Source organism: Onychomys torridus, chromosome 6 (assembly GCF_903995425.1).
Source record: "Onychomys torridus chromosome 6, mOncTor1.1, whole genome shotgun sequence".
NCBI lineage: Eukaryota > Metazoa > Chordata > Mammalia > Rodentia > Cricetidae > Onychomys > Onychomys torridus.
The window spans coordinates 32803976-32816541 of NC_050448.1; the positions used below are offsets into that span (position 1 = coordinate 32803976).

The window sequence follows — 12566 nt, forward strand, 5'->3', positions numbered from 1 at the left end:
TTAGCAAAGTCATCTAATGAATGAACTCCAATTCTAGTTACATTGCCTGCACTGGGGCTAATCACAGATCTGGTTCATTAGAGTGGGCACTTGGAAGAGACCCCAAATCCAGGAAATCCTCACTCTCCAGAACTTATTCTCACAATGAGGCCATATGATTCCTTTTGGCTCTAAGTTTCTTACAGCTTAATCTGCTTAAAAAATTACAATGGGCTCTCTTTTCTTCTTGAACATACAGCTGTTTTCTCCTTCCTTAGAGCTGGTGCCCAGAAAAAGGATGGCTGTGAAGACTGTGGGGGAATGCTTCCTCTTTCAACACAACAGAAGCCCGGGAAACCAACTGGGCCATGTGGAAAGTCACAGGAAAAAAATGAATGATTTCTAATGAAACAGCCTTTGTAAAGCAAACAAATGTGAGCCTACTGACAGATGTCTTATCAATATTCAAAGCACCGTCAGTTACTGCTTAGCCAGTCTCTACCAATTGCAGGTAATGTGTCTGAAGCTTGAGTATGAAGCAAAATCCCTCTTCTGCCTCCATTCACAAGTTTCTCACAGACAAAACAAACCAAAAACAAAAACAAAAACAAAAACAAAAACAAAAAACAAAAACAAACCAAAAAACAAAAAACAAAAACAAACAAAAAACAAACAAAAACAAAAAACAAAAAACAAACAAAAAACAAAAAAACAAAAACAAACAAAAAACAAACAAAAACAAAAAACAAAAAAAAAACTGAGCAGAAAAGTGCTGGCAGTATGAGGTGACTAAAACGTGGTTTTGTGTCACAGACACAAAGCACAGGAAAGGACAGTTACACTGTGTGTTTTATCAAAGGAAAATTCTCATTAAAATATTCCCAGTGAGGCTTTCTTTTATACATATTCAGGGATGTCACATTTTCTCTGAAGGTTTGCGTAGTGGTTGTTTTCCAGTAGGGGAAGATACAGGTGAAAGATACAGATAAAGGATGTAACGACACATGTCGAACTCATGTGAAGCGAAGAGCCCGGAAGCAGGTTGAGACGTGTGTACACCTGAGGATGTGCGTATAGTTCTGTGGGAGGTGGCTGCTCTTGCACAACAGGGCTTACCAGGGTGTGACAGCACAAACAGGCCGTGGAACTGAGCCTCTGTCTTGAAGTTCACGGCCAGGCGTCCCTCCTCACCAATGCGCATGCTGGTTGGATAGAGAGAGCCTATAGAAAAGAACATGAGGGAAAAAATATAGGAGGTCAGAGACCCTAACGTATAGATTCTCTTCTGACCCACTGAGCCTAATGTACAGATTCTGAAGAAAAAGTCTTTAAACTTGAGCAGATAATATCAGTTGAATTCTAGATAATAATAATAGTAATAATAATAACAATAATAAGTGGTACAAGTTTCTTTCTTTTATAAGGATAATGGGGGCAAAATGAATTAAGTACTATGAGTCAAGTCACAATAAAACACACAAATGACTATAATGCTTTTTTTTTTTTTCCAGTTTTAGTTCACAAAAACAAAGCTGTAATTTGAGAGACAGGACAGACAAATGGCCTTGTTGGAATTGTAGAGATTAAAACAGGTAAGTGGAAACTGCTTTGAGTTGTCCCCAGAACAACTGCAAATTTATGGGTTTAAAGAAAACTCTCATGATTCTCCTCCACCACCACCACCACCACCACCACCACCACCACCACCACCACCACCACATCACCACCACCACCACCACCACATCACCACCACCACCACATCACCACCACCACCACCACCACCACCACCACCACCACCACCACCACCACCACCACCACCACATCACCACCACCACCACCACCACCACCACCACCACCACCACCACATCATCATCATCACCACCACCACCACCACCACCACCACCACCACCACCACCACCACCACATCATCATCACCACCACCACCACCACCACCACCACCACCACCACCACCACCCCACATCATCACCACTACCACCACCCTTGGTAAATTAATAAGCTGACAAAAATCAACTCAGGATTTGAAATACTTCTCCAACATCGAAGAGCTAGAGGTGGGAAAGAGAATTTGAGGCCAGCTTGGGCTACACAGTGAATTCCAGGTCAGCCTGGTAAGATTCTCCCAACCCCCACCTCCACCTAAGAGAGAGAGCTGGGGAGGCACTAATTTTAAATGTACTTTCTAAGATGAGATGTGGAGTTAAAACTCTTGACACAATCTGGATTGGTTATCTAGGGGGTCACTGCACTTTTCCTCACAGCATGGAGGGAATTTTAAACTGTCCTATCTGATGGAATTATACTTCAGATGTGCTATTGACTTCTACTCTCTCCCTGGCTGGGAAGATGTCATGTTGGTGTGATGTAGATGTTCATAGACTCAGCAGAGTAAACTGAGTCTGAAAAAAAAAAGACAAAAAACAACTCATAAATTCTGTTCGTGGGTCAGCTTGACACTCTTGGGTTTTGTTGCTTTTGCTTTTGGCTTATTATTATTGTTGTTGTTGTTGTTATTATTATTATTATTATTATTATTATTATTATTGAGAGCCAGCCTTACTACATGGCTCAGGCTGGCCTCACACTCATAGCAACCCTCCTGCTTCATCCCCTGAAGTGCTGGGATTACAGATACAAGCCATGTGCCTAGATAAATTTCTGGACTTCACAATTCCCACATGGGACCTGACAGATCTGCAGATACTAACGGAGGCCTACAGTCAGGAACGCTCCTTACTGGTGCTGTAAGACATTTGCCTAAGGCATCACAGAATGATAGCGTTTCAAATCAGAAGTCAATAGAAGCCGTGTGTACCCCCATAGGAAATTAACACCCTCCCACCAAGTTTAAGCAATGTGCTTGAGATGACACAGGTTACAATTAATTGTAGTGTCAGCATTAGAATCCAGGACAGGGTTTATTATCATCAGGCTTTGAAGGATCTTCTCATTTCAGAAGCAAAATGTGCAACTCTACCCCTTGTATTTTTCCCAATTTTCAACTGGAATCTCTATCTGGTAAAAGCCAGGAAGCTATATGGATTGTGTTATGTAAAATATAAGCAACTAGCCACTTAAAATAGACGGAGTGGAATAGACCTGAAATAAAGAAGTTGAGTTTCATAGTCACACATCATACAAAGTTTGAGGCATTGATATGATTTTGTTAAATAAGAGTTTTTTATGACAAGGTTTAAAAAGTCTCATTATTAGTGAATATAAAAATAAAATGTATTAAAAGATGGTCCCATTATTTCTACCTGCAATAAAAACAAAATCAACTTCCGGGATAATTCCCATTCATAAGAAAGCTGCTTTAGGAGTCACAGCAACCCACCGTGGAGTTCAGCTTCCGGCGGGCTGCCGATCCCATGGTTCCACAAGATGGCAGTGTCGTACACAAACGTGAGCCGGAGTTCCGACTTCAGGTCGAAATGCTGCCAGCCTCCCTCCCCCACCGGGGAATGGAACACGTAGGAAACGTACAGAGGAACTCGAAGGGTCACGTAGGACTGCACGAGGTTTAGGACCTAAAACAATGAAATCATCCCCGTCAGTGTTAACCAAACCAGCCCATCTGAAGCGGAAGCCATCTCTCTTCCCTTCCCTGCGGGTTTTGTACCATGAACGAAGACTGTAAATGATAGCCTTTCACAGCACTGTTTTCCTCACTTCACACACCACTGTCACCACTGTCACAGGCAACGGGGATGTGCACCAACATCCCTTAAAATAAACACCGTTTCCATCAATATCTAACGGCAGCTTTATCAAGGCACAGGTCTCATGCCGCCGAGTAATTCACTCACTTAAGTGGATAAGTCAATAGTTTTTTGATGTATCCGAGGAACCACCCCAATCAACTTTAGGAAGCGTTTGTTACTTCCACAGGAATCTAGCAACCAGGAGAAGTCACCCTCCTCATGGTGTGGGTGACTGCTAATCCACGCCCTGTATTTGCCTCCTCTGAACATGTAGAAATGGAGCTTGTCAATTGCTCTTCTTTCGAGGCGTTACTGCCTTTTATTAAGGGATAACAGCCCGATATATAGGAATATTCCTTTTTATTGATCCTCAGAGGAATGGTGTGAGTTTGGAACTATTATGCAAACGCATCTCTGAACTATTTTTTTAATCATATAGAGGAAGTTAGGATGAACATAGCAATGGCATGGTGCACGTATGATATTTCAAAACAAATGAACTGTCTTTGAATTTTATATTTTCTTTCTTCTGGTATTCAACAATGGGGTAATGGAGGCCAACAGGATAAATTAATACCTATAAAGAATCTACCAAATTTAGATGGTGTGTTGGTTACTAATGAAAGCTATTTAGTATTTTCATTCTTGTAACTGTATAATTGCAAGGTGGTTTGATGGATGGATGGATAATGACTAGAAAGCAAAGAGGTGGAAAAGTGAAGACTCAGAAATTAGGCAAGTTCACCAGAATTTTTGAAAACTTATTTAATATGCATGAATGTCTTGCCTTCATGTATGTATGTGTACCACATGGTACATGCCTGGTGCCCACAGATGTCAGAAGAAAGCATCAAATACCCTGGAACTTGAGCTACAGACAGTTGTGAGCCACCATGTGGGTGGTGTGAACTAAAGCCTGCAGGAGCAGCCAGTGCTCTTAACCACTGAGCCATCTCTCCATCTCTCCATCCCCCCTCAACAGAAGTCTCTGAACCTCCTGAGTGGCCTGTGGAAACTGGAATCTAGATTCTAAGCCCCTGTTCATCTCTCCCACACTTTATGAGATTCTATACAACACAGAGCAATTCTAAGACCACCTAACTTACTGCATTTTAATCTCCAAATGTGCTAAGGACCAACCAGTACAGAAATCACATCGCCTCTCTGTGCAAGAGGAAATGGTAAGCTGTTGGAACTGGTCTCCTATAAAGAATTGACACAGGGACTAGACATGTATTTCACTCATGAGAACTGTGCCATGATATGTCACACTATCATGGAGTTAAGAGCCAAGTCTTCAAGTCACACACATGACAATTCAAATCAATAATGAAAACACACCTAACAAGAAAGACCCACCTACCAGATGAGCAACCATAATGACTACCACTGAACAATGAGTTCTGAAGGGCAGTTAACACTCTGGCTACCTGGGAAAGTGACTTGTTCAAGTCATATGGCACTAGTGATTAATTCATATTTCATTCTGTGACTTTAATAATTCATCAGCTAAAATGTTAGGCTTTAGGCATGGACTTTCAATTAAAAAATGTAGCTTTATGTTTGCCAATATTGACATACTCGCCATCAAATGTTACGTGAAGTGCTGTCTAGAAGGGAATTTTTAGTATTTACTCTCAATAAGATAATTGGAATATAGCATTCTGAATGGTTCTCGTTTGATTTTGTTGAACTTACTATGTAGCCTAGTGGCAATCCTCCTGCCTCAGCCTCTTGAGTGTTGTGATAACAGGTGTGAGTCTCCACACCTGGCTTTATTTTGTTTAATTCTCAATGTGGTGATTTCTGAACATAGGACCTACCCAAGTCTTGTACATTTGTTTTTCTTACTTAAGGCCAGGTTTTCCTGGCTATTTAGGATCTCTGCCTGGAGGGGACAGACCTGAAATGGAACCTACTTCAATTATCCAGTCACCTGCCTGTTTCTTAACCGAAAACTGCAATGCAACCATAATTTCTGATGCAGAGCATTCAATTTCTTTTAACCTTTACTTCAGGACCTTTAACGGTATAAATCATCATCTGAGGCCCAATTACTGAACTGACATGCCCTTAGTGATATTTGAAGTTAATTAACAAAGGCAAACTACAATTTTAAGATTATATTTAAAGGGAGCAACTATCTTGGAAAAAGTAACACATTGTCAAATTTATATTATGCTACCGAGTGCCAAGCATATATGTGGAGAGGATATTGTTCGCCTTCGCCTAAGGGCCTGAGACAAGGAGTTACTTTTTGTGGGAGATAGGTAAAGGTGGGGATGAATCTCTCCATACACAGAGACTTGCCACTATGTCTCCATTTAGAAGGCTCATTAGCCACACACAGCTGATAGATACCATGCTGGAAAGCACAGTTCTAGATTTCCATACTTAGTAGCCACACACAGCTGATGGTGATCACACCAGACAGCACAGACAGAGATTGCCATATTCAAAGTCTTTTAATTAGGCCACATGATTAGAAATGAAAACCATTGAAAAGTTGTTTACTTGCACATATATATGGCTCCATAATGCAGAATGTGTGGTTTGTATTTACCCAAAAGATTGAACACAGAGAGTTTGTAAAAATTCTTGTTCAGGGATATCACTGGTGGGGAATGGCCCCCATTGCAATGTGTTTTTCTTGTGTCTTTTGTCGCCTCAAACATCAATCAAGATGGAGGCATTAGTGACTACATAAAGCACCATACATCAAAACACAAAGCTTCAGATCTCACAGTGTGCAGTTAGCTGCTCAGTTGAGGGGACTGTTTTAAATTCTTCACCAAATTCTCTGGGTAACATCCATCTAAGAGTGCTTAGGAACAAGGAGACCTTGGCTTCTGCCCAATTACAGCTCTTCTGTAGGTCAGTGAATCAGAGAGAAAGCCTGGGTAGGCATCAATATTGAGCCAAATTTTGTACAATGAAGGACAACTTTAAGGGATGTTTGCTATATAAAATTATACATAATCTAATGAACAACCATACAAATATAGTGTGTTATGATAGAATGTTCCAAACAGAAAAAACATGTAGCCAACATGTAAACACCATGTAGACAACATATAAACAACATGTTATAACATGTAAACAACAAGTTATAAGTCTGGCAGGTATGGTGGCTCACACCTTTATCACTAGCACTTGGCAGGCAGAGCCTGGAGATCTTTCTGAGTCCATGGCAAGTCCAAAGCCTTGTTTACACAGTGAGTACCATGCCAGCCAGGTCTACATACTAAGGCTGTCTCAAAGGAAAAAAAAAAAACCCAATAACTCTGAAAAACTTACCTTGTCATGGCACATGCTCATGTTAAATTAAAAAGCAGCATACAAAATAAAGTTAGAAGAATTAAGCAACCACCATTAAAATATGTATGTTTGTTAAAGAGGTTAATATGTCTTTGTGTCATCATGGTGGCATAATGGGTGGGATTTTGTCTGACTTTCATTTGCTCTCCTGAGTTCAGAAATGATGTTATTTTGATTACAAAAATTATTGCAAAAACTAACTGCTAAATCTGATAACATAGGCAGCAACATATGAACATTATGTGAACTGGGTTGCTCTTGATTGATGTATCATGGCTTACTCATAAGGGAATCAGTATAGGAAGTGTAAAATAATAGCATGACAAGTCATGACTTCTGACATATATATATTCCAGCCTCTGTGTTCATATTTGTAAACCAAACACACCTGTAAAAAAGGCGGCAACAATTCTCCCTCAAACAAATCAACTAAGAAAAATACTTGTTTACTTCTCCAGACCACAGAGTGTCTTTCCAGGAACATATTGCAATTTCATGTCGTAAGAGCAAACTGTAATTGGGCTGCACTTCTGCAGCTTAGACCTGGCTGCTGAACAACGTGACCAGCTGCTGTGGACTAAGAAGTCAAGAGAGTCAAGATTCTAACCTTTAACAAGAGCCAGTAAAGCTCAGAAGAATGTCTTTTATTTTTCAAAGAACTTGTTTAAGAAAAAAAAAAATTACCCAAACTTCCAATTGTTTCAAAAACTAAGTTTGACTTTTGTCCAGTGTTTCTCATTGCATGCACAACCTTCATTAAAACAAACAAACAAGCAAAAACAGAACACGAGACACGCATAGAGACAGAGCAGAATTATTGATTAAATATGTATTTTTGTGTTATCTGTCTCTGTTTTCTTCTTTTTAGGTTAATAGCTAAAGATTATTTTAGAGCTGAATAAAATTGAAGAACTTTAAAATCCTTTTTCTGAACAGGTGAAATTCTTAACCTCTTAGTGAGTATCGACTTGACCTATATAAGTCTCCTTTGCTGGTGCATTTGGGGTCCTCACCGGGCCCCTGGGATGTTTCTTGGTACAGACTAGATGTCAAGTGACTGTTTTGTGAATAGACAACTGAATAAGAAGGCCTTGATATCAGCTGAGGAGAGCTGTGGTCACACTGCAGAAGAGTCACCAAACCTCACAAACCTCATTGCTGTCCACACATAAAAACTCTGGATTTTTCCAACCTTCTCTTCACTTTGGCAACTCTTTCTTATGGGTTAAGTAGTCTGAATAGGGAGTCTGGAGGCAGAATATTCTATGTCAGAAACAGAACGCACGCGCGCGTGCACACACACACACACACACACACACACACACACACGCACACGTGCACAGTGGCAACTTAGCAAGATTTCACAAAGGTAGCTGTAGCTGTAGTGAGCACAGGTTAACAAAAGTTGTTTGCACAGTGTTAACTTAGGCTAAAGTGCCAAGGCTAGGACAGGTGTTGGAGGCTGGGGTAGTGTCTGCTCGGCCCTTGGCCAGGGCTTTATAACACAGACAGACATGTATGCAGCTGATGTGGCTGATGGAGTGTTCAGCTACCCACAGAGCCACTCCTAAACTCTAGCCCCGCCCACTCATGCTGATGGTTCACCTGTATTGTCACCAGCTTAGCCAATTATAAATTCAGAAATGGGAACATTTGGAAGACTTGAGGAATTCCAAATCAGAATCTAGTTGTTCGATGATGTGGTAACTTTGAGTACCACCTCAGCAAATGTGCTTCCATTTCAGATTGCAGTGCCTGTGTGCAGATGATGCTGTATATCTCCAGCCCCAGGGCCTGCACACCTCCAGCCCCAGGGCCTGCACACCTCCAGCACCAGGGCCTGCACACCTCCAGCACCAGGGCCTGCACACCTCCAGCACCAGGGCCTGCATACCTCCAGCACCAGGGCCTGCACACCTCCAGCACCAGGGCCTGCACATCTTCAGCCCCAGGGCCTGCATACCTCCAGCCCCAGGGCCTGCACACCTCCAGCACCAGGGCCTGCATACCTCCAGCACCAGGGCCTGGATTAACCCTCACCACCTCCACTGAGGATGTACTTTGGCACATGGTTTCCATAATGGTTGCTGTGCAGCATTCATTTATGAGGGACAGAGGGAAGCTCAGTTGGCTTTCTTATAATAGTATCTATGACCACATCCATTTTCAGTCAATTACATGTTAGGATAAGCACATGATGGGTTACCCACACGGGCACACAAGCTATGTGAATTTGGGCAAGTTATCTGAGTTTTCTTTCCTTATCTGTAAATGGGAGTGGGTGGGGCGGGCATGGTATTTATTTGTATGGAGTTGTGATATTAGGAAGAATGGATATATATGTTTAGAAAAGTGAAAGGCACACATTTAACAATAAATTTACTAGTTATTATTATTCCGACTATCACCATCATTGTTATTATTTTGCGTTGAGACAGGGTCTTATGTAGCCCAGGCTGGCCTCGAACTTCCCATCTTTCTGTCTCTAGTTCTGAGTACTGGAACTATAAAGTGTACAGTGCTACACTCGGTCTGTGTGGTGCTGGCCAAACTTAGGGTTTCCATGTATACTAGGCAAACACCCAACCAACTGAGCTCTCCCCATCCCCACTGCCGTTATCTTAATTGCTGGAACTACCGTTTGACCATTTTTCTCCGTCTTAGACACATTAGTGAATGGAAGAACAGAAAGGGGATGCCTTGGAGGGCTAGCTTGCTTTTATATTCATTTAGGGTTTTTTTCTCCTCTACCCATGGTTCAGCAGTGTGCTACGGGGATAAAGTAAGTCGATAGTCTGAAGAGAAATTGAAGTTTAAGCCAAGGAAGAATGTAGGGGTGAGTGGGATTGCCCATCTTTAAGCTTTCCTTTCAGAGTGTAAGAAATGTGTTTCACTAGCTTGTTACCATGTAGATTACACTGAGGGTTTTAGAACTTCATAATAAAACCTGAAACCTCAGTGACTCCCACTGAATCTGTTCTTCTCAGTGGTGTTGATCATCATGGTTCTACCATTTGACTGATATTCAATAATACCAAAGCAGAAAAACTTCCCAGATGGGATTCTGATATGTTGGCCATCTACTGAAAAAGCCTACATGAAATGGTTAGGAACTAGATGCTCTGGGGACTGGAGAGATGGCTCAGCAGTTAAGAGCACTGGCTGCTCTTGCAGAGGATCTGGGTTCAAATTCTATCACCTCCATAGTAGTTAGTTTACAGCCATCTGTAACTTCAACCTCAGAGGACCTGATGCCTTTTTCTGGTATCTGTGTGTACAACGCAAAATGTCTGAACATACAAGTAAACAAACAAACAAACAAATAAATATTGGCTGACTGACCTTAGAATGTGCTCTCTCTCATTCCCAGTGTGTTATACAAGCCTTTCATGCAAGACAAACCTGGCTGAAACCGGCAGCTGCCAGCTCCTACCTAACAACAGAACCACCCACAGTTCAATTAGAGACACTTACTTGAGGTCACTGGACACAAAACATCCCTGGACTCAAATGATTCAACAGAACGATGAGAATAAGACAGCAACAATAACCATGGGGGAAAAAAAACCCAAAAAACTAACGAAGTAGAATCCGTTTAAATGAACATTTAACATTCAGCGGCTAGATTTAGTCTGAAGAGTTAAACACCTCAGAGGCAAGCCTTGCCTTCAAAACAAGCTTGCTGCATTACAGTTGGCTGGCAAAGGCAGCATAAGCTTAGCAGGGTGAAGGCAGGGATACCCTGGGACAACCAGCTGTCTGAGTGACAGATAGAGACGTATTTCCACTCTGCGGGGAAGACAAAAGATGTTCCTGTGGGTGAAAACAGACTACACACTGGCCCACAGAGACGCTCTGAAGCATGGAGAAGCAAGCCAGCAGAGACCCAACTGATGACAGTGCAGTCCTGTGGCCGTGTCCTACTTTGTTTATGCCAACTGATCCTGTGTCTGGAGCGATCAGAAAGGAGACAGTGATTTTATAAGCTGCACAAGCTCCAGGAGGAAGAGATAAAGGTGTGTGATCTGTGAGGAGGAGGCGGAGCTAGTGGGGTTTTTTTTTTTCCTTTTTCCTTTTCAGTTGGCAAAGGTAGACTGAGGAAGATGTACCCAACGAACTACCTACCACCCATGAAGGCTTTTATATAACATGTCTCTGGAGACACACAGAATGCCTCAGAACCAAATGTCAAGTGTGCGTTTGCTTGATTCCAGTATCAGGCTCTTCCCATCGCGTCATACCATCTTTATTTATGGGTTTTCACTAATGCATGCTATTTACTGACTCGACTGCTTTTTGAGCATAGCAAGTCTTAACTGCTGTCACCCACTAGCTTCCCAGCACCATAAGAGGCTGGCTACCCATTTAACACTGACAGAGCAGATAAGCCAAGTCCCACAGCTCTGCTGTGGGAGTAAACTGGTGGTCCATTACCATAGACTTTCCCCTTTATTTTACTTTTTACCCAGCAGGAATATAGCCTTAGACGTCCACCTTCGGGGACTGCCACATCTATTATGACTCCCCTCGGCTAAATACTGAAAGACATGGTGCATCCTGCATGCCACGTGCTACTTTAACATATAGGCCTCTCTTATAACTTTTTGTTAATTCAGGATTTGAGTTCAAATACTCGACATGATTTTCAATACAAATTTTAGAGTTTTACAAATTACAACCTAAGCAGGGACTCTGTTACTTATTATTCTAGAGGTGTTCTTTTGATGGTCTGGGAGGAGGGTTTTGTGTATCTCTTGTATATTAACATGTAGTATTTTTGATATCACTGTCCCTGTGTGACTAATGGCTAACAATACTGAGGTAATAGTTGAGATTAGGGAACTACTGACAGACCCAAGCAGCTGGTTTACCCAAGGAGCAAGGCTCAGAAGCTGGAATGTGTACCTGGCCATCTGTCCCGATGGTGCCTCCGCAGTCTGCCAGGAGCTCCGACATGTCATAGTAGCTGACAAACTCCCATAGGCAGGCTTCCAGGTTCAAGTTTCGGTAGAATCGTAAGGTACTGGAGCCCCTGACCGGCACACTGTACTGGTACGGATAGGTCTCTCCAATGACCTCTGGGTTCTTCGTGGCATTAGTCAGGAAGCCATGGTGGGTCCTCACTTCATTGTAGTCTAGCAGGTTAGAGCATTTGTGGTTCCCAACTCTGGTGCCATCAGGGCTGAGGGTCAGCTCAAAGTTGGACAGCTCTCTGGTGGAGATGACCGGCAGCATCCCTGCAGGGAAGCACAGGGAAGCACAGGGAAGCACAGGGAAGCACAGGGAAGCACAGGGAAGCACAGGGAAGCACAGGGAAGCACCATCTGCTCTCACTTGCATTTTCATTTCAGTTCTAAAGAATGCTTTTTAAGTTGGCAGACTTTCAAAACTGGGTAGAAAGAGTGGAAAGAAGCAGACAGACTTGAAAGTCAATCTGCAAACTGAAGACAAAGGAAGTGAAATAAACCAGGTTACAAGTACCCCAGCTCCCAAGGTCTTACTTTACCAGGATGTCTGCCGTCTACGTGTCCAGAGTCTTGCTTTACC

At 42.3% G+C, this 12566-nt stretch overlaps 1 protein-coding gene across 1 annotated transcript in view; it reads right to left on the bottom strand.

Moving 5' to 3' along the window:
- The window catches only part of Frem2 (FRAS1 related extracellular matrix 2), a 137875-nt gene that overhangs the window by 7210 nt on the left and 118099 nt on the right, over positions 1-12566 (bottom strand). The window contains exons 16-18 of the mRNA XM_036191247.1: positions 11925-12256; positions 3335-3527; positions 1096-1200 (exon numbers count right to left, since the gene is read on the bottom strand). Of these exons, the coding sequence (XP_036047140.1) occupies positions 1096-1200; positions 3335-3527; positions 11925-12256 (630 nt within the window). The remainder of the gene's footprint in view (positions 1-1095; positions 1201-3334; positions 3528-11924; positions 12257-12566) is intronic.